This window comes from Pituophis catenifer, unplaced genomic scaffold (assembly GCF_029215685.1).
Source record: "Pituophis catenifer annectens isolate HBS135680 unplaced genomic scaffold, rPitCat1.0.hap2 SCAF_18, whole genome shotgun sequence".
Taxonomy (NCBI): domain Eukaryota; kingdom Metazoa; phylum Chordata; class Lepidosauria; order Squamata; family Colubridae; genus Pituophis; species Pituophis catenifer.
The window spans coordinates 6,748,948-6,775,312 of NW_027256898.1; the positions used below are offsets into that span (position 1 = coordinate 6,748,948).

The 26,365-nt window shown below is 45.7% G+C and overlaps 2 protein-coding genes across 3 annotated transcripts in view; one reads left to right on the forward strand and one right to left on the reverse strand.

Moving 5' to 3' along the window:
• TARDBP (TAR DNA binding protein) overlaps positions 1 to 26,365 on the forward strand; it is a 46,135-nt gene that overhangs the window by 10,092 nt on the left and 9,678 nt on the right. The window contains exon 8 of one of the 2 annotated variants that reach the window (XM_070955992.1): positions 484 to 805. The exons of the other annotated variant lie outside the window; for it this stretch is intronic. Within the exon in view, the coding sequence (XP_070812093.1) occupies positions 484 to 518 (35 nt within the window). The 3' untranslated portion in view covers positions 519 to 805. Of the gene's footprint in view, positions 1 to 483; positions 806 to 26,365 lie in introns of those variants that run through there. 2 annotated transcript variants of the gene reach the window in all.
• MASP2 (MBL associated serine protease 2) lies at positions 2,032 to 25,960 on the reverse strand. Its single transcript, XM_070956282.1, has 11 exons — positions 25,540 to 25,960; positions 23,810 to 24,032; positions 21,553 to 21,730; positions 19,953 to 20,084; positions 12,578 to 12,774; positions 10,534 to 10,681; positions 9,290 to 9,408; positions 6,636 to 6,714; positions 5,904 to 6,041; positions 3,860 to 3,934; positions 2,032 to 2,830 (listed from the first exon to the last, which is right to left on the reverse strand). The coding sequence occupies exons 1-11, from the start codon at positions 25,542 to 25,544 to the stop codon at positions 2,055 to 2,057; spliced, it is 2,070 nt and encodes a 689-aa protein (XP_070812383.1). The 5' UTR covers positions 25,545 to 25,960; the 3' UTR covers positions 2,032 to 2,054.

A 26,365-nucleotide genomic window follows, 5' to 3' on the forward strand; every position in this document is an offset into this window, starting at 1 on the left:
CTGGGAATAGGATGCTTATAACCTCCGTTTCAATGTGGTAAACAGTTCAACAAAAATATTGGTAAGCATTTGGCTCTAAATGAGTTATACAGTTAACCGGCCTTATACTTTTCCTTACTCGATAGAAACCTACAACTTTCATTTGATAGGTAATGGGAGCCGTCAATTTGGTCCCATTAAATTTATACACTTTAAAATCTCCTTTAGCTCCTCTGACTTTCTTTGCATTTCAGCTGAAAAAATTTCCTATTTCCTTTTAAAGGACATTAGTGTAGCAGGCAGATTCTTAAAAACTATTTGCTGGGTGCTTATTGGGGCGTGGTTGTTCAGTACCAAAACTGGTTTATTACGCCAGAAGATGGTTCTTGGTGTAAAACTGATCTGTGAATATTCCGGAGGACATATAGTCTTACATTGCATAATCTTGACTTCACCTAAATCCGATCCATTGCCAAAATCTACCGTCTGAATTTTGCATTTTAGCACTTGCATTAACACCAGCTACTGCTGCTGAGTAACACTTAATATGGTTTTCTCGGACCTCCCAAGGCTAAACTGTGTCATCCCAGGAAGGATCATGAGGGTAAGTTTGATACCTCACTAGCATGGTTTCAGTAATTTATTTTAGCTTGTATTTATAAAACCCGAGGGCCACTTCTGAATAGAAAGGGGGACCCGTGCTGTGATCATCTTAATGCTGCTTCAAGCACTAAGGGCTCTTAACGTCCCCTCCCTCCGATCCCTAAGCATCCTAGAATTGTTTTCAAACATGATTCATATCATTAATTTTTTCGTTAGTGTTGAAAGTGAGTTAATAAACAGAATTCTCATAACTTGATTGTCTGGAGTCTTTGTTTTTAACTTTCTGCAGCCCTTGTATGTATTGTGCTAAATGCAATTTAAAGAGGGAAATAAGGAACACAGTCGGTTTGCCACTGCTGGAAGGATTATCTTGCTAATGAGCTTCATTTAGTAATAAGCAGCATTGTAATTTAACAGAGGCCCAATGTGAGCAAATGTGTGTTTCAGTTGCCTGCTGAGCATCTCTTAATTACTGAGACTTTGCTACTCAAATGGATGTGATGATGACAATTCCTTTTTCCAGTCTGGATTTGTGTGGGCGTGAATTAAATCTTTGGAGCATTCTGGTCTCGGCAGTTGAGACCAAACTGTTAACAGCTGAATAAGCAGGGCCGCTGGGGCTCTTGCTCCGTTCCTGTGGGCTACGTGACACTCTTTCTCTCCCCCCACCCCTCCTGCCCCACCGGTTGTCAGCAATGCCTGTTTATAAAAAGAGAATACTACTACCTCCAACTAATAAAGGAATTCCTTGTATGCTAGGTTGATCTCATTAAGATAAGCTTCAGTAAATGTAAATGAGGGGGAAGAGATTAGCCCCAATGGAGTTAAAAGATGTGGATTTTAAAATTGACTATGGTAGAAGAAAACTGATGGCTTTAACAACATGAGAAAACTGAATAGATGGGAATTATGACCATGATGGGTTGCGGCAGGGAGCAAGACTGGGATATCCATCTGTCTTATCTATTCATCCATCTATCTACATCCAGACAGATTAGATAGATAGATAGATAGATAGATAGATAGATAGATAGATAGATAGATAGATAGATAGATAGATATGGTAGGTAGGTAGGTAGGTAGGTAGGTAGGTAGGTAGGTAGGTAGGTAGGTAGGTAGATGATAGATAGATAGATAGATAGATAGAATAATAATTTGGGAGGAAAATGTGAACATTGGTCTGGACGCTTTCTATGAACTTTCTGATTTAAAATGGACGGTCATCCTAATTCTGGCCCCTGTGGAATTTTCAGTTGAGGGTTGGTCATAAGAAATTCACAAAAGAATCAGATCTTTCAACTCGCCTTGATTAAAAAGCATAGCTTGTTGGTTGCATAGCTTAGAGAAAGATTCTGTGGATCTTAAAACCCAGTTAGTTTGGGGCGGGACGAGGGGGCTAATAGATGGGCATTATTAAAATCTACAGAAGTAATTGTGATCTATGCTTTATTGAAAAACACGACAAAACCCGATCAAGAATGGCGTGCAATTAGGTCCCCCATCCATGACATATAATTGGACACCTTTGTGTAGACCCCATAGAGCCCAGCAGAACCACATTCCAGACCCCAGGAGACCACACCCCCGACAAACCACCTCCTGGCCTTAGTATCGTAAAACACCAAGGCTCCTCCGCTGTCCCCATAGCAAGAATCCTTCCCCCCCATCTCAGTTCCTGCGCAGAGCATATTTTCCGTCAGACTGAGTTGCCTTCCTCCCAAAGTCCGGTTTGCGTAGGCAGCTTTGCACTTGTTCGGCTCGACAACATCTACCTCGGTATACAACAAGAAACGGGACTGCCGGGCCCGCTCCGTTTTTCCCCAGCCGGCAATTATTCCAGTGTCGTCTGTGTTCACACGGAAGCCGGGGTTATATCCCGGCAAGCAAATCGGAGTGATGTTTTTGTTAATGGGGACTTTGTGTTTCAGTTTAATCAAAGCGATGTCGTCGTTAAAATTGAGGCCATCGTTTGTGAAGCCGCCGTGGACAAAAACCGATTCTGCCCAGGCTTGGTGGTAATGAGGGGAACGTTTGTTTAGGAGCCCCAATTTCAAAGTCAGGGAGGATGCATCAGGTGGGCTGCCCAGGACGTGAGCGGCTGTTAAGATCCAGTTATCGTATAAAAGGGCTCCAGCCCCATTTGCTCCGTGCGCGTCCGTGATTAAAACTTGCCAAGGGAATTGGCCGGGCAGAGCCTTCTGCCCCCCAAAGATACGCTTCAGAGTGTTAGACGTTTGCACTCCACAGACTGGCAAGGAAGAGAAAGGAGATACGAGTCAGACTGTTACTAGTTCATGAGATTTGATTCTCTCGGCCTCGGTTTACAAGTCCTAGAAAAGTGTGGGGATTGGATTGGGTGCCCCAAACTCTTTTACTTTCCCATTCTTCCCCACCCCAACAAGGAATTCCAGAGAGGGGTGGTGGTGGTTGAAATGTGGATGCCAGGTTTGCCAAACACCTTCGACCTCTAAGCTATGAGGCTTCTGTGGTTATCGGTATCCTTCCCATAACAAAAGTTCAGAGCTATGGCTGCATTGTAACACGTTGGCATCTGTTGTAGCTTTAAAGGCACTTAATGTGAGACATGTTTCTTAGTCACAAATCTAGGCCATATAAGTATGTCAGTGCTTTAAACTATGGAAATACAAATTTTTCCTTAATGTGTAGTCTTTGAGATCTCCCAGGTGCTGAGTGGCTCAACTATCTTCACAAATATGAATGCTACTTTATTATTAGTAATACTACATGGTGCAGTCTGGTCTTAATACTGGCTTTGTTGTTTGATATGCCTCTGATTGTGCAGTTTGGCTAATTAAATTGAGTTGAGACAAAATATAAAGGTTATTTTGTACTACTATAGAAGTTCTTAGAGATACTTTTTTTTTAAAAAAAAAAAGTTGCAATAAGAGATATACTTCTCATCCAGAAGCTTGTAATACCTGTCTTTAGCCTTGAATAGTGCCTACCATAGTTTCTTTTGTATAGTTAAAAGCGAAATAGTTAATGCTGAATAAAAAACGCTTTTGGTCATCTTTTGATTATATGGATATGAAAAAAATCGGCATGAGATTTTTTTAAAAAATTGTTTTATACCTATGATTCTACACACACCCACACACATCCACACAATTATGCACAGCTGACAGGTCAGGAAGGGAAAACTGTTTCTGTACCACTTGGAACAGATCAGCAGCACGAAGCAAGGAAAGGGTGACATTTGCCTGAGATCATATCCTTGTCTTATGTACCTGTTGTAGAGCATTTGCATATATATTACCTGGTTCACAGACCGGAGGTGCTTTGTTTCCCTTGTGATCCTTCCAGAAACCGTCAGAGGCACACCGGTAATTACCTGCGTAGACGGTATAGCCTTGGTAAAGAGAGATGCCACCTACACTTCAGATTGCAACCAGCTCTTTCCCACCAGTGTTAAATACTGTCCTAACCCTCACCGGAAGGGCCCAGTTTGCATCCCATAGTTTTACTGATACCTCGTGTAGGAGATGACCAGGCTGAGTCAGGGGAGGAGTCAAGTACATCATCAGTTCAGAGTCCTTTGGCATCGACAAAGAGATACAAATCCAGCCCTCCTTGAATTCCATGGACTCTTTACCGCCAATCTCCCTTGACCGTTAGTAGTATAGATTCTCGTTTAGTGGTAGCGTGAAATAAACTCGCGCTAATATTGGACCTAAACTTGACTCCCGATTTCTTGCGCCTGACATCTCCCTCTTTCATGCCTCTGTGCATAGCAATACCAGAATCCTTGTGTCCAGGGGTGGGCTTCACAAATTTTAGCAAGGGGTTCTCTGCCTGGTTGCTGGGGGGGCGTGGCCATGGTGGACGTGGCCTAGTCGGCCTCCTGCACCGTGGTAGGGTGTGTGTGCGTTTTTGCCCTCCCCGGCCTCCGGGGGCTTTTTTTGAGCCTCCGGGAGGGTGAAAATGGCCTCCCCAGGCTCCAGAGGCCCTCTAGCGGCCTTCCGGTAGACCTGTTTTTTGTCCTCCCTGAGCCTCCCTGCATGCCCTGCACTTACCTGCATCCAAAATGGGCTGCATGGGGAGTCCGGGGAGGGCAGGGCAGGGCCAGCCAGGAGTGGGATTTGGGAGTTCTCCAAACTGCACAGAATCTCAGCTAGAGGTTCTCCCGAACCCCCAGCACCCCACCCTGCTTGTGTCCCTGTTCCGCCAGTTTTACAAATCCCTTAAGTTGAAAAGAAGTTTTCACTCTATAGACATGAACATGGTACAATGCCAGAGCAATTAAGGCAAGACCCAAAAGGCACTGGTGTTTAGCCCAGCATACTTGTTCTTAAATGGAGCACTTCTTACTATTTAATTGTCATAAAATTATCAAATTCTTTCTCCATGGGCTAATCCACAATCATCTGAACAACCGGGGGGGGGGGGGGCGGCTGAGTAGCCTTTGTGAAACTGCCAGGTTTGCAGAATTAATTTTTAAACACCAGATTGTTGGCTCTCTCTCTCTTTTTTTAAAGTCTACTGAGGCAGTCAAATAAAAGGGCAGAGTGTTCCGACCTAAGACTTCCTTAGAAAGTGTACAGCACAATCTTAGTCCCGGCAAACCTCTTTTGTTCATACGGCTGGGAATTATTGTCATTCCCAGTCCGAAAGGCTTCTCAGACAGTCTTGCAGGGGAGTGTTTACAAACACCCACCTTATCTCCCTTGGAAAGCTGCCAAACACAGGGCAAGGCCAAACTTAGCACAGAGTCAAACAAAACTTTCCCAAAGCTTTTACCGACCAGATGAACTAAGTGCTTCCTGCAAAAGCTCACATCCTGTTCGCTCCTCTTTTATGCCTTATGGGAGGAGCCAGTCATCTCCAAGCCTTAATCCCAAATCGACCCTGTTTTCTTAATTGTTCCTGTCTCCTTGCAGCTCTGCGCATGCGCACACTGGGAACAGGCTCCCGCTGTTCTTCTGCCTCGCTGATGTCAGACTCCGGAGGCAGCAAAGAACTACCAGATGGCCTTGGCCCCCTCTCTGCCTCCATTGCAGAGCCCTCGTCCGAGTTTTCCCTAGCCCTCAGGACTGGCCCACATTCCTCCCCAACCTCCTCACTGTCCGAATCTGCTGCCAGCTTTGCTGGCCACTGGCAGGCCACAACAGAGAGATTTTCAGAATTACAGAATATTTCAAGGTTCAAAAAGAACATTAATAGAACGTCCCGGGTGAAGATCCTGCTAACTAGAATGCAGAAGAGCTCCCTTAACTTTCACAAACTCCCTCTGGGATCGCAGGAAGCATTTTCAAGCAAATTTGAAGGTGGCCTCTTCTACGTCACAAAAAGGTTTCTCTTACCAGAGTGGCCGGTTTTCAGGGCGTAGAAGGGGCTTTCACAGTTATATTTGATTTCAGCTTGATAGGTGGAAATGTCTCTTCCGGTGACATATACGAGTGTGCCATTGGCTATGTCATTGGCAGGGCCGCAGTCAACAACTGAAAAGGATAAGGAAGAAATATTAAGCGTCCGAAGGGCTGGAACTCAGACAAGAGTTTCAAGAAACACCAGGATAAAAATAGTGGCAAGCTAGACAGTAAAGAATCTGGTCCCAAGTCAAAGATATTTTTTTCCTGAGACTTAAATTTAGAGTCTTGAGTATCTGTGATCAGGGATCTGCAACCCTAAGGCATTTGTTTTAATTCTTACAAATTCTTTTACTCAGCTTGTAAATAACATAAATTACATTTCTGCCTCTTAAAAGCGGCTCCCAAATGACTTCTGGAGCATAAAATCAATTTTAAAAGAAGAATTGGAGGGTGAGCAGAAGCAAGATAAAAAAAAAAGATTTATTTATTTATTTTTTTGGCGTTTAACTCCCCTGTAGTAAATTCAAAGCGAAAAGTTGGTCGGTCTCTGCTGAAAATATTTCAAAGCAGGCAATGTTTTATTCTGAGATTCAAATGCAGTTTGTCTCCCACAATTTTCATTAGAGAGCTTTGTCCTGTCAGACTCGATAACGGATTTCCACAAGAAACAAGTAACATATCTGAGGACTGCAAATCCCATGTGGATTCTGGGCGAAGACCTACTGGTGCATTGGGCCATTGCCTTGTTCCAGGTACCGTCCTTTTGACAGATTGCTTTGAATGATCCCAAAATCAGATTGTTCTGTGGGAGGAAAAAAATGAAAGATTTCAGGGAGTTTCAGGGGTAAAATTCAGCAGGTTCTGACAGGTTCTGGAGAAATGGTGGTGGAAATTTTGAGTAGTTCAGAGAACCGGCAAATATAACCTCTGGCTGGCCCCAGAGTGGTGTGGGAATGGACACTTTGCAATATCCTTCCCCCAGGAGTGGGGTGGGAATGGGGATTTTGCAGTATTCTTCCCCAGGGGTGTGGAGGGAATGGGGATTTTAATTTAATTTAATTTAATTTAATTTAATTTCGAATTTATATACCGCCCTTCTCCCTGAGGACTCAGGGCGGTGTACAGCCAAGATAAAAAACATAGAATACAAATATTAAAACATTTAAAAATATATATAAAATTTGGCCCAAAAAATTAAAATCGCAGACTAATTAAAAGGATTTAAAAATTTTAAAAATTTCTTCTTAAGCCAACCCGGCTTGCTGAAAAAGATAGGTTTTCAGGGAACGACGGAAGGCATTGAGGTCCTGGATTCTTCTTATCTCCGTGGGCAACTGATTCCAGAGGGTGGGAGCCCCCACAGAGAAAGCCCTCCCCCTGGGGGCCACCAGCCTACATTGTTTGGCTGATGGCACCCTGAGGAGGCCCTCTCTGTGGGAGCGCACGGGTCGATGGGAGGTCATCGGTAGCAGCAGGCGGTCTCGGAGATAGCTAGGCCCTATGCCATGGAGCGCTTTAAAGGTGATAACCAACACCTTGAAGCGCACCCGGAAGACCACCGGGAGCCAGTGCAGCTCGCGCAGGAGTGGTGTTACATGGGAGCGCCATGTTGCTCCCATCACTACCCGCGCTGCTGCATTCTGGACCAGCTGGAGTCTCCGGGTGCTCTTCAAGGGGAGCCCCATGTAGAGAGCGTTACAGTAGTCAAGGCGAGAGGTGACGAGGGCGTGAGTGACTGTGCACAGGGAATCCCGATCAAGAAAGGGCCGCAACTGGCGAATCAGGCGAACCTGATAAAAGGTCCCCCTGGTAACAGCCGTCAGATGTTCCTCCAAAGACAGCTGCCTATCCAGGAGGACTCCCAGATTGCGAGCCCTTTCAGTGGGGGCCAAAGACTCGCCCCCAATAGTCAGTGATGGAGTCAACTGACTATATCGGGATGCCGGGAGCCACAGCCACTCAGTCTTGGAAGGGTTGAGCCTGAGCCTGTTCCTCCCCATCCAGATCCGCACAGCCTCCAGGCACTGGGACATCACTTCAAGGGCATCGTTGGGGTGGCCTGGGGTGGAGATGTACAGCTGGGTGTCATCAGCGTACTGGTGGTATCTCACCCCAAAGCCACGGATGATCTCGCCCAGTGGCTTCACATAAATGTTGAACAGAAGGGGCGAGAGGACCGATCCCTGCGGCACTCCACAAATGAGAGGCCTCGAGGTCGACCTCTGCCCCCCTGCCAACACAAACTGCGACCGGTCGGAGAGAAAGGAGGAGAACCACCGTAACACGGTGCCTCCCACCCCCAACTCTTCCAGCCGGTGCAGCATGATACCATGGTCGATGGTATCAAAAGCCGCTGAGAGATCTAATAGGACCAGAACAGAGGAATAACCCCTGTCCCGAGCCCTCCAGAGATCATCGACCAACGCGACCAATGCCGTTTCCGTGCTGTGCCCAGACCTGAAACCTGACTGGAACGGATCCAGATAGGATGTTTCCTCCAGGAATTGTGGAAACTGTTGCGCGACCACACTCTCAACAACCTTCGCAATGAAGCGAAGGTTGGAGACAGGACGATAGTTAGCCAATATTGCTGGATCCAGGGACGGCTTCTTGAGGAGAGGCCTCACCACCGCCTCTTTCAGGGCAGCGGGGAAGTGACCCTCACTTTTGCAGTATCCTTCCCCTACAGTGGGGAGGGAATGGGGATTTTGCAGTATCCTTCCCCTACAGTGGGGAGGGAATGGGGATTTTGCAGTATTCTTCCCCAGGGGTGGGGAGGGAATGGGGATTTTGCAGTATCCTTCCCCTGCAGTGGGGAGGGAATGGGGATTTTGCAGTATTCTTCCCCAGGGGTGGGGAGGGAATGGGGATTTTGCAGTATCCTCCCCCCAGGAGTGGGGAGGGAATGGGGATTTTACAGTATCCTCCCCCCAGGAGTGGGGAGGGAATGGGGATTTTGCAGTATCCTTCCCCTGCAGTGGGGTGGGAATGGAGATTTTGCAGTATCCTTCCCCTGCCACGCCCACCAAGCCACGCCCACAGAACCGGTAGTAAAAAAAAATTGAATTCCACCACTGAGGCGTTTGTCTCGCAATTTGAGAAAGCCTTTGTTGGCAATCATTCCAAAAACAAGGGGAAAAAAACGTGACGTCCCTTCGCCCCCGGACCAGAAAGACCAAAACTAGAAAAGATTAATAACAGCTCAATATTAAAAGCACTTATAATACGTTGTTTTCCCCTCTGTGTGTGAAACACATAACAGCCCAGCGCTTTGTGCTTTGGCACAAGTTCCCCCCAGCTAAAATTTATACTGATCTGTATAAGTTGCCAACCCATAGAAGTAAAAAAAAAAAAAAATTGTGAAAATATTAACACACTTCCAAAAGCGCGTAGCCCACGTTGCAAGACAGGCTGTAGAAGTCTTTCAGGATATATTTTGCCTGCACTGGAGAGATTCGGCCGTTGGGTGGTGCTTGAGGGTTGGGACATGGCAAAGCTGCAGAGTTGGAAAACAAGAAAATTAAATAAATAAATAAATAAATAAATAAATAAATAAATAAATAAATAAATAAATAAATAAATAAAAACCAGCCCTGATTTCCTGCTCCTTGGCAATTAAATGCAATTAAATCATCTCGCGGCTCTTACAGAACTCTTTTAACATTTTGGATTTCTGTTCTACTAGGTTTCCTAGCCTGAATGAAAATTTAATCTATGTAACATATGGGCTGTATCATCGACCCCACTGCAGTCCTCCCAACTGCTTCAGCATCTATCTATCTATCTATCTATCTATCTATCTATCTATCTATCTATCTATCCATCCATCCATCCATCCATCCATCCATCCATCCATCCATGTAATCTATTATCCATCTTTCTCCATCCTCTCCTATCTATCTATCTATCTACCTACCTACCTACCTACCTACCTATCATATCTATCTAGCCATCCATCCAATCTATTATCCATCTTTCTCCAACCTCTCTCCTATCTATCTATCTCTATCATCTATCTATCTATCATCTCTATCTGTCTATATCTATCTATCTATCATATCTATCATATCTATCTATACATCCATCCATCCATCCATCCAATCTATTATCCATCTTTCTCCATCCTCTCTCCTATCTATCTATCTATCTATCTATCTATCTATCTATCTATCTATCTATCATCTATCTCTATCATCTCTCTCTCTCTCTCTCTCTCTCTCTCTCTCTCTCTCTCTATCTATCTATCTATCTATCTAAATGTTGCTTGGAGGGTCAACGTATGTAAGGGTAGCCCTTGACTTAACAACATTTAGTGGCCATTCCAAGTTAACAACAGCACTGAAAAAGACAACTTGTGACCGTTTCTCATACTTAACGACCGTTGCAGCATTCCCCACAGTCGCGTGATCACAATTCTTGATGCTTGACAACTGATTCATACTTTATGACGGTTGCAGATTCCCCTTTTGCGACCTCCTGACAAGCAAAGTCAATGGGGGAAAGCCAGTTTTGCTTAGCGACCGTTTTGCTAAGCTTAACGACTGCATGATTCACTTAACAACCGGGCCAAGAAAGGTGGTAAAATGTTGCAGAACGCGTCTTTTCCCCAAAGCCCTCTAACCTGTTGTGTCATATCTGAGCTTCCATCCGGTGTGAACCCCAGAAATGTCAGTGACGAATGTGATATCAACCGTATTGCTACGCGTTTCAATTTTGGGTGGTGGGGAATTTCCACAGAACGGCCCGTATTCTTTCTTGGGGGTCTTCACCTGACAGAACCACAAAATATAAGTGCTTTATTACAGCATCCAACATCCAGATATTGCCATCTGGCTCTGTCTGATGCCACTGTTTAAGAAAGAAACGTCTTCAGTTATTTCTTAATTTCCTTTTATCTTATTTTAAATAGGTTAGTTTTGAAGATAATCCATCCAAAATAGAATTTGCCTGTTGTGAGGCTGCAGAAATTGTGTGAAGTTCATTGTGACCCAAGTACCATATGATTTTAGGGTATGTCGTTCAATAGGCATTCCCCTTCCGTGTGATCCTACAGTACAGAAAGAAATGGCTTTAGAAAGTGTGGAGAAATGTGCTCTCATTTTTTTTTTTAAGGCAAATCTTAAACTTATTTAGAATTTTTAGAATAAACAGAGTTGGAAGGGACCTTGGAGGTCTTCTAGTCCAACCCCCTGCCTAGGCACAAAGCCCTACACCACTTCAGACAAATGGTTATCCAACCTCTTCTTAAAAATCTCCAGTGTTGGAGCATTCGCAACTTCTGGAGGCAAGTTGTTCCACTGATTAATTGTTCTAACTCTTAGGAAATTTCTCCTTTCAGATTTCAGATTGCACCTTTAAATTTAAATGATCGTGTGGCAAGTAGTTTTTTGGGCAAAATTTTGAAAAATGTTATCAGATCATTGTGGACAGAACCTCACAAGAGTGAAATAGAAATATATTGTAAATATTAATTCATTTTGAAAGTGTCTTGTGGCATTGACTGGCTTCACGCGTCATACTAGATTGTCATGTCATTTGTCTACTTCTGCCTTTTAAAATCCTTTTTATCAGTTGTTTTAAAGCTTTTCTGTTTCTTTGGTGCTTTGCTGTTTGATTCCTAGAGTTTGCCAAGATAGGAGCAGGGCACATATGTAGATTAGATAGATAGATAGATAGATAGATAGATAGATAGATAGATAGATAGATAGATAGATAGATAGATACCGTGTTTCCCCCAAAATAAGACCCTGTCTTATATTTTTTTTTGAACCCTGAAATAAGTGCTTGGCCTTATTGCCATGCGCTCAAAATCCCAATTGGGTTTATTATCAGGGGATGTCTTATTTTGGGGAAAACAGGGTAGATAGATAGAGAGAGAGAGAGAGAGAGAGAGAGAACAGATTAGAGAGAGAATGGATTAGACATGGATGGATGGAGAATAGATTAGAGAGAGAGACAATAGATTAGATAGAGATAGATAGATAGATAGATAGAAAGATAGATAGATAGATAGATAGATAGATGGTAGATAATAGATTAGAGAGAGATTAGACATGGATGGATGGAGAATAGATTAGAGAGAATAGATTAGATAGAGATGGATGGATGGATGGATAGATAGATAGATATAGATAGATAATAGATTAGAGAGAGATTAGACATGGATGGGTGGAGAATAGATTAGAGAGAGAATAGATTAAATAGAGATGGATGGATGGATAGATAGATAATAGATTAGAGAGATTAGACATGGATTTTTTGGAGAATAGATTAGAGAGAGAATAGATTAGATAGAGATAGATGGATGGATGGATGCATGGATAGATAGATAGATATAGATAGATAATAGATTAGAGAGAGATTAGACATGGATGGATGGAGAATAGATTAGAGAGAGAGAGAGAGAGAGAATAGGTTAGATAGAGATGATAGATAGATAGATAGATAGATAGATAGATAGATAGATAGATACTGTGTTTGTGAACTGTAATGTAGAGTTTAACATATCTTGAACCCAGCCATTTATAGCTTACTCAACAAATCATGATTTGGGTGCTTTGTGAAGCCAGTTTCTTTGTTAGTTACCGGCAGTGAATTCAATAGAGCTGTGTGAAAAATCCAGATTTCTAGCACGGAGGACCTCTAACTTAGCTTATCCCACTGACCTTCAAGATGTCATAGGGACACAGCACTTCTGGATGGTCTTCCACATCAAAGGTTCCCACAAATTCTAGGATGACCATGAAACCATCTTCCACCCGGATGCTATAGCTGCACTCGGATATTTTAGGATACGGGTTGGGATAATTGGGGCTGGAGATCACACCCGTTCTTGCTGTCAACACCTTAGTCGGACAGTCCGCTGGAAGGAAGGTGGAAGAAGAAAAAAATAGAAGCTTTCTTCAGAAAAAAATTATGTTTTAAAAAAAAACACATATTCAGTTCAATGTTCACATTTGAGTTCTGAGCCGAAAGACTATTTCGAATCCTAGTCTGATGTAAGAAGAAACGAGATTCAAACATCACCGTTCCATAGGGAAGCCGTCTCAACAGGAGATTGAAGGGTTCCATTTAATCTGAGCAAGCACAAAGAGTCCTTGACTTGCAATGGTCCTTGTTTAGCGCCCGTTCGAAGTCACAACAGTACTGGAAAAAAAAAAAGTAACTGTCGACTGTTTTTCACACTTAACGGACGTGGCAGCATCCCCGTGGTCACGTGATCAAAATGCAGATGCAACTGAACTCATATTTACGACGGTCGCAGTATCTCGCAGTATTACGTGAGCTACCTTTTGCGACCTTCCGACAAGCAACGTCGATGGGGGAAAGCCAAATTCACTTAACAACCATGTTTCTAACTTAAACAGCTTCAGCGATTCACATTTTTATCTGAGGTTTTGTACTCTGTCAGCCCCTTGAGTCGCCATGTGCGAATAGGCAATATAAGTTCAATAAATAGATAAATTCAATAAGGTAAAGGTTCCCTTCGCACATACGTGCTAGTCGTTCCCGACTCTAGGAGGCAGTGCTCATCTCCATTTCAAAGCCGAAGAGCCAGCGCTGTCCGAAGACGTCTCCGTGGTCATGTGGCCGGCATGACTCAACGCCAAAGGCGCACGGAACGCTGTTATCTTCCCACCAAAGGGGGTTCCTATTTTTCTACTTGCATTTTTTTTTTACGTGCTTTCGAACTGCTAGGTTGGCAGAAGCTGGGACAAATAATGGGAGCTCACCCCGTTCCGCGGCACTAGGGGTTTAACCGCTGAACTGCCGACCTTTCGATCGACAAGCTCAGCGTCTTAGCCACTGAGCCACCCCGTCCCTTATAAATTCAATATAAATTCAATAAATAAATGTGGCAAGAAAGTTCGTATAGCAGGACAAAGCTCACGTAGCAAATGGTCTCTCAGAAATTTTGGGCTCATTTGTCATCGGATGTCAAGGACTACTTGTACTGTCTAGCTTGAGCGACGGGGACGGGGCTGTTTTAAGTCCCCTCTTTAAGATAAGGACGGGCGCCTTCCATCATTTCTTATCTAGAGATAAGGTGGTCTGCACCTGTGACCCTCTGGGTACAGCCTGGGTCAGGGATGGCAAACCTTTTTTTCCACGGGTGCTGAAAGCGTGCGTGCCGACACCCATAATGCAATGCCCCTCCCCCGGCAGGCCACGCCCCCCCATGCATGCGTGCACGACTCCCCCTCTGCTCCCCTGCCACCTGTGCATGCGTGCGTGACCCCCGTTTTGGTGCTAGCAGGCCTCCCTGAAGCCTCCTGGGACTAATTTAATTTAATTTAATTTAATTAATTAAATTTATATGCCGCCTCTCTCCGAAGGCTCAGGGCGGCTCACAATACATTTAAAAAATCATTATAAAAAGACGTTGAAAAATTAAAAACATTAAAAACTCATTCACACCATTCATGGCTGGATCTCACCAGATCTCAAGAGCAAGATCAATGGCCCCAGGCCTGCCAGAAAAGCCAGGTCTTCACCATGTTTTGGAAGGCCAAAACGGGCTGCGGGGGGGCCCGCACACCACCCCCCGTGCATGCGTGCCCGTCTCCCGGCAGAAACCTGAAAATCAGCTGTTAGGGGGAGGCGCACAGGGTTGCGCGGTGGAGCTGACCTGAGCATCAGCTGTTCTGTCCCCGTCTCACACACGCACCCCCACAGACAGGCAACAGTTAACTCAGCCGACAACAGTTTATCCGGTATCAGAATTGGCAGCAACCCAGTGGCTGGCTGTCAGGTATTCTTTACTCACGAGGGGGGAGTTTCTCCCTTCGTCCGGGAACAAAGCCAATACACAATAATCAACAAAGTCCAGTAAATACAAAGACGGTAACTTTAATTCAACCGTCACTTTAATTCAACCGGATATCGTCCGATATCCATTTTTTGCTTGTCACAGAGCTGAACCGGCCACCACACCCTCTTTTATACCCTGTGGGGTGTGGTCCAGTAACTCAGCCTAATCCCTGGCACGCCTCTTCTTCCGCGCGCGCTTATCTCTGCGACGCTGCCGAGGATCCAGCCAAGACTCATCTCCCTCATTACTGTCCACCTGTGGCTGCGTGGACGTGCTTGACCCCGGGCCTATCTCTTGACTTTCGGAGGACACCGAAGGCATTGCCAGAGAGGAGGGTCCTGGAGAGGGACGCCTTGCCAACTCCTCTCCTTCACTCTCGGAGTCCTCTCCTGCCGATGACACAGGCTCAGGTAATGGAGCCTCAACATTGGCTTGCGTGCCCACAGAGATTACTTCCATGTGCCACCTGTGGCATGCATGCCATAGGTTCGCCATCATGGGCGTGGGTGGTACCTGTCCTTGCAGAAGGAGAGGGAGAAAAAAAGCTTTCCTGTTCCCTTCCCTCTTTTGATTCGTCACCAAAGAAGAATACGCAGTTCTCAACAGAGAGAAATGAAATGTTTTTGGTCGTGGCTCAGTTTGTGCCGCAGCCATTCCCCTCTTTCCTTTTCGGTAGCTCCCAAAACCCAAATCCTCTCCCAACGACTTTGTTCACCGTTGCCAGATGTATAAAGGTAAAAGTAAAGGTTCCCCTCGAACATATGTGCTAGTCCTTCCCGACTTTAGGGGGCGGTGCTCATCTCCATTTCAAAGCCGAAGAGCCAGCGCTGTCCGAAGACGTCTCTGTGGTCATGTGGCCGGCATGACTCAAAACGCCGAAGGCGCATAGAACGCTGTTCCCTTCCCACCAAAGGCAGTCCCTATTTTTTCTACTTGCATTTTTTAACATGCTTTCGAACTGCTAGGTTGGCAGAAGTTGGGACAAATCACGGGAGCTCACCCCATGACGCGGCGCTAGGGATTCGAACCGCTGAACTGCCGACCTTTCGATCGACAAGCTCAGCGTCTTTAGCCACTGAGCCACCGCAACGTATAGGAGACGTAATAACGAGTTTCCATGGTAAAAATCCAGCACTGTTATGACTTTTTTTGCTGGTGACATATTTACTGCCATAGTGTCTCCCTCTGATAACCGGAGGCAGGACTTCCCATCTAACAAATGTCTGCTAATTTCCCCTCGGTACCTTTCATTTAAATTTAATGTAAATTAAATACAGTGAGTTTAATTGCGCCATTACAAGTTCCTCTCTTCTGACAGGTTAAAAAAAAGGGGGGGGTTGTCAGGGGTTGCATGCCACCCTGGAGACTGTAAGTTGTATATCTCGGCCTTAAGGAATGCCAGAGAATGGAAGAAAGGAAAAAACTTAAACGCTCTAGAATTAGTCCTCCTGCACCCTGAACCTTTTCAGATAGCGCTGGTAAGACCGTTAAAATTTAATGCAGTTCAATTTATGATTAGACAGTTTGGGCATCGGTAAGAGAGCCGCATCGACAGGGGTGTCACACAGGCACTGTTCAATTAATACATAGCGTAGCAGCCATTAATATTAATTCAGCATTCCTTATCAAAGGCTGTATTTCTATTTTGTAGGAACGCACACACACGCACAAACTTATCCCTTGCACAAAAGCAGTCCTTTCTCCTCCTCCCCCCCCACCCCCCTTTCTGTCTTTGGCCATAAACTCCAGCTGAGTTTTAGGAGTATCAAGAGAGCATTCAATTACACTTAGGCCTATAGATACATATATATATTTTATTGGAGATTACACAGCAGTGCCCACCAGAGACCTGAACTCTGAGAAACGAGCCTATCTCAACTTGCAAAAGTGTGATTGCCGGATCATTAGGTCTGAAATTAACAGTTGCCCATAAATTTGGTTACTGAATGGACTGTAAAAAATGCGGACGAGACCGACGAGTAGAAAACAAAAGTCGGGAGAAACTGGTTGGTACTGTGAATGAGCTGAGATTAGGGATGGGCTGCTGAGGGTTCGGGAGAACCTCTAGCTAAGATTCCGTGCCGTTCGGAGAACCTCCAAATCCCACTCCTGGCTGGCCCCGCCCACCCCATCCCATCCCTTTCAGGAGTCCCCATGTAGCCTGTAAGTGCAGGGCGCCCACGGAGGCTCGGGGAGGGAGAAAAACGGGCCTACCGGAAGTTCAGGAAGGCCGGAAACAGGCCCATTTCCAGCCTCCAGAGGGCCTCCGGAGCCTGGGGAGGGCGTTTTTGCCTCCGGAGCCCCTGGAGGGCAAATCACACCCTGCCATGGTGCAGGAGGCCGACTAGGCCACGCCCACCATGGCTACACCCACCCAGCAACCAGGGAGAGAACCCCTTGCTAAAATTTTTGAAGCCCACCCCTGGCTGAGATTATATGACGCATAAACCCTGATTTACCAACAAGAATGGCTTAAGTCCTGCAGTAAGGTGGGCAGAAAGTGTCACAGGTTAGGGCCAAATGTGAACAGTTCAGCTCGAAACAATCTATGAATGTCTAAACTTAACCGTCAATTCCCCACTAGAAACTCACTCTCATTTGAGATGATGGGTCTTACGGGTGAAATAAACCAAGAGTTGCTTTGAACTTTAGGCTCCTATAGGAAGGAGTAGTGTGGTGGCCTAGAGGTAGAGCTCTCGCCTCACAGTCAGGAGGCTGTGAGTTCGGTCCTAGGTAGAGGCAGATATTTCTTTCTCGGGGCACACTGAAATATATCTGCTGAACAAAACTCTGCACTGGCGACAGGTAGAGCATCCGGCCAGTAAAACATACTGCTAGCCCCATACGGTTGCCCAGACTCCACCCCGCAAGGGATTATGGGGTCGTTAAATAAAGAGCCTTGGTAGTACAGTGGTCTAAGGCACCCTGTTATTAAGCTGGTTATTAAGACCAGATGCCTGCAATTACTGCAGGTTCGAATCTCGCCAAGGCTCAAGGTTGACTCAGCCTTCCATCCTTTCTAAGGTAGGTAAATTGAGGACCCAGTTTGTGGGGGCAATAAGCTGACTTTGTATAAATATACAAAAGAATGAAGGCTATTGCTTAGCGCATTGTAAGCCGCCCTGAGTCTCCGGAGAAGGGCGGCATATAAATCAAATTAAAAATAAAAAAAAAAGATGATGATAGGAAGCAGGTTGGCAGGTGGGGGCATCGCTGTGATTATTTCCTTCCCCAACTGTCCTCCCCAAGTCCTTTATTTCCTCAAGAAAAATATATTGAGGAAAGGAGAGGCTTTCAGAAGTTGGTGGAGCAAACCCGGAGGAAGAGCTCAGAACCTCTATCTGTTCATCTGTTTTAAAATGCCCAGTTTCTAAGTGTTGTACGGTTGGACTAGGAAGCACTAATGTGGTGAGATTTGGGTGGACAGGAAAACCTGCCTTCCCTGGCGTGAAGCTTCAGGTGACATGGGAGCTTACTGTGATTCTGCTTCAACCTCATCTGATTCCTCCTTTTCCCCCAAGAAACCTGCCGGATCTGTGTAGGAGACTGTTTCCATGTATGATGTTGTGACTGTACATACTTCCCTCAGGGGTGGGCTGCTGGGGGTTCGGGAGAACCTGGCTAAGATTCTGTGCAGTTCAGAGAACCTCCAAATCCCACTCCTGGCTGGCCCCTCCCACCCCACCCCGCCTCTCCCAGGAGTCCCCATGCAGCCTGTTTTGGATGCAGGTAAGTGCAGGGCGTGCATGGAGGCTCGGGGAGGGAGAAAAACGGACCTACCGGAAGTTCGGGAAGGCCTGAAACGGGCCTCCAGAGGGTCTCTGGAGCCTGGGGAGGCCGTTTTTTCACCCTCCTGGAGGCTCAAAGAAAGCCTCTGGAGCCCGGGGAGGGCAAACCACCCCCCGCTGTGGTGCAGGAGGCTGACTAGGCCATACCCGCCATGGCCACGCCCACTCAGCAACCGGGCAGATAACCCCTTGCTAAAATTTTTGAAGCCCACCCCTGACTTCCCTCCTCGCCTAGTCCTCTCAGGCCCAGCTTGTGACCTCTTTAGGTTTCCCTTTTCCTCTCGCGTAGAGTGCCATTGCAAAATAAACATTGCAAGAGATGTGGGACATGGTGGAAGCCATTTTATTAACCACAGGAGGCGGATGACGATGGGAGAAGCGGAAGGCAGAGCTAGCTGCCGAATGACTGTAGCCCTCCGTGGGTTTTCAGGAGAAGACCACAGGTGGCACCACTGTCAGCATCTCTGCCTAAGCTGGGGAGCGCCAAGTTTATTTCACGCTGGAAAATAGAAAAGGGAGAACGAGAAAGATGGAAAAGGAAGAAAACGACGCTGGTGAATATAATCCTTCCTGAGTGGCATAGCTAATTATGAGCTGTGGTGGCGCAGTGGTTAGAGTGCAGTACTGCAGGCTACTTCTGCTGCCTGCCAGCTGCCTGCAGTTTGGCAGTTCAAATCTTACCAGGCTCAAGGTTGACTCAGCCTTCCATCTTTCCGAGGTGCGTAAAATGAGGACCCAGATTGTTGGGGGCAATAGGCTGACTCTTTAAAACTGCTTAAAGACGGCTGCGAAGCACTGTGAAGCAGTATATAAGTCTAAGTGCTATTCCTTCCTTCCTTCCTTCCTTCCTTCTTTCCTTCCTTCCTTCCTTCCTTCCCATGGGTTAGAATGCGGTATTGCAGGCTAACTCTGCCCACTGTCAACAGTTCGATCCCAACCGGCTCAAGGTTGACTCAGCCTTCCATCCTTCCGAGGTGGGTAAATTGAGGAGCCAGATTGTTGGGGGCAAGAGGCTGACTTTGTAAACCGCTTAGAGAGGGCTGTAAAACACTGCAAAGCGGTATATAAGTCTAAGGACTATTGCTATCTTCCCTCCCTCCCTCCCAGTGGTTAGAATGCAGTATTGTAGACTAACTCTGCCCACTGCCAACAGTTGGATCCTGCTTAGAGAGGGCTGTAAAGCACGGTGAAGCGGTATATAAGTCTAAGTGCTATCACTATTATAATTTGTTTCCCTTTTCTAGAGTTCCTAAAGGTACTCGGTCGGCTTAACTTGTTTTAAATCGCAATGAAACCTGCAGCACATTCCAATTGCAAAGCAGCTGCTTGCGTAAACAAATTAGGGAAATGGTGATTTTTTTTTAAAAAAAGGTTCAGGTATCACACTCTGGCCAATTTTTCACCACTTGATCCTCCCTGATTCTTAGGAAGTGGACTCACCTTTGCAAGTCTTCTTGTCCCTGTGTAGAAGGTAGCCAATGTGGCAACTGCAATAAAAGCCGCCCAGGTAGTTGTGACAGTTGTGATCACAAGGCAACTCGCCGTCAAGCTGCCCTTCACACTCATCAATGTCTAAAAAGAGAAAAACAGAAATGGAGGACTAAGATTGGGATTAAATGTGGCTCTTTGGGGCAAGGTTTGTAGAAGTAGTAGAGGCAGCGGGGGTGACTGCTCACACACAAATGTCCATACAACAGATATGGAAAATATCAAAACTGGATTGTAAATTGTATTAGTTTATGGGTCTCTCTGCTCCAAAGCTTTGTGCTTTTGCTTAGCTTTTTTTAGACCTCTCTAGAATTCAGCAGTATGATCCCTGTGATTTCCCTCTGCTTTGATTTAGAGAATACGCACTAAACTACAACAGTAGTTGTCCAAAATTGTGGAAACCTTTTGGGAAAAGTGTATTTTTGAGGCTTGATGGCTAATAACACCACTTTTTTTTTTTTTTTGAGTTTCAAGATAATCCTATTCCACTGCTGGGATGGCCTGGGAATGGCCCAGATCTTCACCCAATTGAAAATCTATGGAGCCGACTAAAGAAACTGGTTAGTCAGAAGCGACCCAGCAATAAAACCCAGTTAATAGAAGCCATCGTTCAATCTTGGTTTCACATGATAACAGCTGCAGAACTGTTGCAGGGAAGACATTGTAAGGCCGTCATTCATGCTAAAGGTTACCCAACTCAGGATTAACTAACGTGGTGATCATTTTTGTAAATCTCGTTTTTTCTGTGATGATCTTTTTTATATATCTCGTTTTTTTCTACGTCTTTCGTTTTTCTTCTTTATACTGTCACTGCTATTCTAATAGCAAATCCTTCGTAAAAGTCATTGCATTACATTCTTGATTAAATTATCTTTCCATTGATATATAATTTTTCGGTATTACTCCGAAAGAAATAAAAAAAGTGGTGTTATTAGCAAAGTTTTAGAAAAGGCACTTTTCCCAAAAGGTTTCCACAATTTTGGCCACGACTGTATACCGTAACTTCTATGTGAAAAGAAAGCCCCACAAAGCTAGATTAAAAACCCTATTTTGCTCCCTCGTATCTATTTCTAAACTTACATTATTGATCGTGGCAAGGGGCAGCAATTCTAGATTTGGCTCAAGAATGGTTTCCAGGAGTTGCCGGAGATTGAACCTTCTGCTGACTAAATATGTGCTGATTATGGCACCCTATGATCATATCTGGTGGTGGGTTGCTCCCGATTCGTGCCGGTTCTATAGAACCGGTAGTAAAACCGGCGGGAGGTTCTGCCCACCGACCCCGATGTCATCAGAACGCTTCTCCGCATGCGCAGAAGAGTGTGCACAAGAGAGAGAGAGAAGCGAGCGCAAGCACGGGGCCCCGTTGCAAACCGGTAGTAAAGGTAAGTAGAACCCACCGCTGATCATATCAGACCGGGGCCCATTGGACTCAGTACTTCCTCTCAATCAATGGGGTCTCAGGCAGACCCCTTTCCCGTAACATTGCCAACTTTCCTCCCCTGGAGTGATCAAAACACAGATTCTCTTCTAGCTATTTCACTCCTCTCACCTTCAGCAGCGTAGAAGGCCTCAAAGCCAGTGAACTGTTTCTCGTTGGAGTAATCCGATCTGAAAGTCACCGCTAAATTGTTATCAACGGAGCGGTATATCTTTTTCCTGGGGGCCTCCTCGGTGTCAGTGCTCTCTTGCCCGCAGAGTGTGGCCACGACCTTACCTCCTGAGTTCAGCTGTAAAGCAAACACACAATGAGCTCTGCCGTTGAGTTGTGCATCTTTTCCCCCGCCCCAAGTTTCTGTGGGGACCTGATAGGAGACACGCGGTCTCCCTAAGCAATAGCAATAGCAGTTAGACTTATATACCACTTTGCAGTGCTTTACAGCCCTCTCTAAGCGGTTTACAGAGTCAGCCCATTGCCTCCCAACAATTTGGGTCCTCGTTTTACCCACCTCGGAAGGAGGGAAGGCTGAGTCAATCTTGAGCCAGTCAGTCAGGATCGAACTGCTGGCAGTGGGCAGAATTAGCCTGCAATACTGCATTCTAACCACTAGGAAGGAAGGAAGGAAGGATGGAATAGCAGTTAAAATTTATATACCGCTTCATGGTCCTTTTACAGCCCTCTCTAAGTGGTTTACAGAGTCAGCCTATTTCCCCCAACAGTCTGGGTCCTCATTTTACCGACCTCAGATGGACGGAAGGCTGAGCAAGAGAATCTCGTTCCATCTTTTTCGGAGCTAAGCAAATATGAAACAAGGGGTCAGGTTGCTTGCTCACTCGTACCAAAATTGCTCTCGTGTGGGTCTACACTCGAACAGATTAACAGAGTTGGAAGGGACCTTATAGGTCATCTAGTCCAACCCCCCCCCCTCAAGCAGGATACCCTACACCATTTCTGACAAATGGCAATCCAATCTTTTCTTGAAAGTCTCTAGTGATGAAGCTCCCACAACTTCCGAAGGCAACTTCTGTTCCATGGGTTGATTGATTGTTCTCACTGTCAGAGAATTCCTCCTCATTTCCAGGTTGAATCTCTCCTTGGTCAGTTTCCATCCATTGTTCCTTGTCTGGCCTTCGGGTGCTTTGGAAAATAGCTTGACTCCCTTCCTCCTCTCTGTGGCCGCCCCTCAAATATTGGAAGATGCTATCCTGTCTCCCCTGGTCCTTCTCTTCACTAGACCAGCCATACCCAGTTCCTGCAACCGTTCATCGTACGTTTGAGCCTCCAGTCCCCTCATCATCCTGGTTGCTCTCTACACTTTTTCTAGAGTCTCAACATCTTTTTTATAGTGTGGTGACCAAAACTGGATGCAATACTCTTATGGTGTGGTCTTACTAAGGCTTTATAGGGTGCTATTAGTACCTCCCTTGATCTTGATTGTATCCCTCTGTTAATGCAGTTTAGGATTGCATTGGCTTTTTTGGCTGCCGCTGCACACTCTTCACTCATATTTAATTGGATGTCCACTAAGACTCCGGGATCCCTCTCACACTTACTGCTATTAAGCCTGGTTTCCCCCAGTTTATATGTCTGCTTTTGGTTTTTCTTACCTAAGTGTAGGACTTTACTTTTCTCTACATTGAATTTCATTTTGTTAGATAGGGCCCAGTGTTCAAGTCCTTCAAGATCCATCTGGATCTTGAGCCTATCTTCTAGGGCAGTGATGGCTAACCTTTTTGCCGTCGCGTGCCAAAAGCGTGGGGAACATGGGGGGTTTGTGTGCACACATGCCTATACCCATAATTCAATGGGCTCCGCCCCCGTGCATGTGCATGTGACTCCGCCTCCCGCTCCCCATGCTTTTGGCACGTGATGGCATGGTAGGCCCGGTGGGCCCATTTTTCGCCCTGTGGAGGGCCTCCAGGGGCTGGGGAAGGCTGTTTTCGCCCTCCCCAGGCTCCTAGAAAGCATCTGGAGCCTGGGGAGAGCAAAAAACAGGCCTTCCGATCCCACCAGAAATCGACAAACAGGCTGTTTCTGGCCTCCGGGGGGATGGGGAAGGCCATTTTCACCCTTCCCAGGCTCCTAGAAAGCTTCTGGAGCCTGGGGAGAGCGAAAAACGGGCCTTCCCCACACCCCTGGAGGTCCTCCGGAGGCTGGAAACAGCCTGTTTCCTGACTTCCGGAAGGCCCGAAAATCAGTTGGCCGGTGCATGCATGCATGCTGGAACTGAGCTAGGGCAATGTTCGCATGCCCACCGATATGGCTCCCTGTGCCACCTGTGGCATAGGTTCGCCATCACGGTTCTAGGGCGTTAGCTAGTGTAAATCTCACCCTGCGCACAAAACTGCTACATGGCAGTTGGACGTACTTTGACATAGTCGTATTCGCACTGGTAAGACAGCTCCAGGTTGAAGTGAGTGAAATAGATGCGGACGACATAGCCCTGCGGCAGAGTGATATTCCATATCCTCTCCTTGCTGTTAGGATAGACGTTGGGGAAGTCCGGCGAGGCGATCCTCCCATACATTTTGTCTAGCCGAAGAACGTCGCCAAGTATCCCAGGCCACAAAATGAGGAGGAAGAAGCAGAATCTGTGCCAGAGGAAATAGGGAAAGTTACACACACAAAAAAACCTCTCCAGCTGACTGATCCTTCACTCACTCATGCTGACTGGCATTTTCTCTTCCTTCCTCATCTCCTTTCCTTCCTCTTCAGATTTCTGAGCCTGGCTGGCAGTCATTACCCTTTTAAAAATATTCTGTCAAAGCTAAAGAGTCCGACAGAAAAACGGTTTCAATTCCGTGACTAAAACAAGGCGCGCGTTGATTGATTGAAATCTGTAGATTACCCCGTAGACCGTAGGAACTTCAATTCTTATCTGTCCGAGCCAGAATTGCCAATTTGTCATTACTGTCGTCGCCATATCGAAGCTGAATTTAAGAAAGCCCACTACACTTCATTAAACAGTAAGAACACCAGAGGAAAAGCCACCGCTGATCAAATTAAATACTGATTTAATATGGTATCTTGTCTCCTTCCATCCCCGAATAAGAATCCCTCACGGAAGCAGGACGTGACCCTGTTCTTCTCCATTAATTTATCAAAGAGCCTACTGAAGTCATGTACATTGATGGAGGACATACTGTCTCCAGAAATTCAATAGGTCTGCAGTAGCAAGGGGGGGGGGGGGTTTAAAAAAAACACACATGGACAGATGAACAATTTGACAAGCACAGAGCAACCTCACAGCAAGCCATGCATTGTCCAAAAGAATTGAATTACGAAAGCATTTCCCCATCAAAACAAAGTAATGGCAGTTCCATAGATATTGGTAGAAATCATTACATCGGAGAGAAATTTGTTCTCCTTCCCACAAAATGAGACCAAAACTAGGTTCTTCCTGGAATAGAATAGAATAACAGAGTTGGAAGGGACCTTGGAGGTCTTCTAGTCCAACCCCCTGCCTAGGCAGGAAACCCTACACCACTTCAGACAAAATGGTTATCCAACCTCTTCTTAAAAACTTCCAGTGTTGGATCATTCACAACTTCTGGAGGCAAGTTGTTCCACTGGTTAATTGTTCTCACTGTCAGGAAATTTCTCCTTAGTTGCTTCTCTCCTTGATTAGTTTCTACCCATTGTTTCTTTTCCTGCCCTCAGGTCCTTTGGAGAATAGCTTGACTCCCTCTTCTTCGGGGAAGCCCCTGAGATACTGCTATCATGTCTCCCCTAGTCCTTTTCATTAAACTAGACACACCCAGTTCCCGCAACCATTCTTCATATGTTTTAGCCTCCAGTCCCCTAATCCTCTTTGTTGCTCTTCTCTGCACTCTTTCTAGAGTCTCCGCATCCTTTTTTACACCGTGGCGACCAAAACTGGACTCCATATTCCAAGTGTGGCCTTACCAAGGCCTTATAAAGCGGAGACCAAGTTATATCTGTGTCTCAATGAGTTGTAGAAGAGATCGTTTATCTCATTGCTGCCTATATTAGCCTACATTTTTTTACAAGGATCAGTGAGATTTTGCTGGTCAGAAGTGTTAAAATAAGTTTAAATCGAGACCCCCTGTTTTAATTCCAACTGTGCGTAGAACATACCTCATCACAGCAGAGTTCCTGTATTTCCACCCGGGTTTTGCAGTCAATAGTTTTCTCTTGCCTATTTATGTTGTTGTGGAGGCTTTTTCTGTGTTGGTTCAGAGATGTTTGCCTGAATTTTGAACTCTGGTCTTATGTTTCTCTCAAACAGGCGGAAGTTGGGAAGGGTTCTCCTCGGTGTGTTCTCAGCCTCCCCTCTCTTCTTTCCCTTAAAGGAAGACACACCTAAAGTCTTTTAGCTTCTATGCTTGTTCTGAGATACAGCAAGTTGACCAAAAAAAAGAAAAAAGAAAGAAAGAAAGCACTTGTGAGTGAAGCAAGTGAGATAAAATGGGGAAGGTACAAGGAAGTACAGAATTTTGTGGGTTGAGAGGGGAGGGAGGAATTGTGTTTGGCAATAGCCATTGTGTTTCGTAAGCTGGGTCTTTCCCCGCTCTTGTGCAATGTCCATCAGCGTATCAAAAAATCCAGGCACCTCTCCTGCAGCTGGAGAAAGAAAGAGAGAAGGAGGGAAGAAATATTTTCATTCTCTCTGAATATAATGGCATTCTTGCATGGTATGGGAGCAGCTCTGTAGCGGACAAAAACGCTCTACAGAGAATCATTAAAACTGCTCAGAATATCGTCAGGACTCCAGCTACCAGCCCTGGACGACATCTTCGAATCTCGCTGTTTGAGAAAGTTGCATAACGTTCTCAGAGACTCTTCCCATCCTGTTTACCATCTTTTTGGACTGTTGCCTTCTGGCAGAAGATACAGAACAATTAAAACTCGGACCGCACGTCTTCTGAATAGTTTTTATCCCAGAACTATAATCGCACTCAAC

Excerpts from the sequence above, each read along its gene's own strand:
- MASP2 (XM_070956282.1), bottom strand. Across the intron at positions 12,775-19,952 it reads GGACAAGAAGACTTGCAAAG|CGGACTGTCCGACTAAGGTG; the intron begins GTGAGTCCACTT and ends CCTTCCTTCCAG. Across the intron at positions 9,409-10,533 it reads GCTCAGATATGACACAACAG|CTTTGCCATGTCCCAACCCT; the intron begins GTTAGAGGGCTT and ends CCAACTCTGCAG.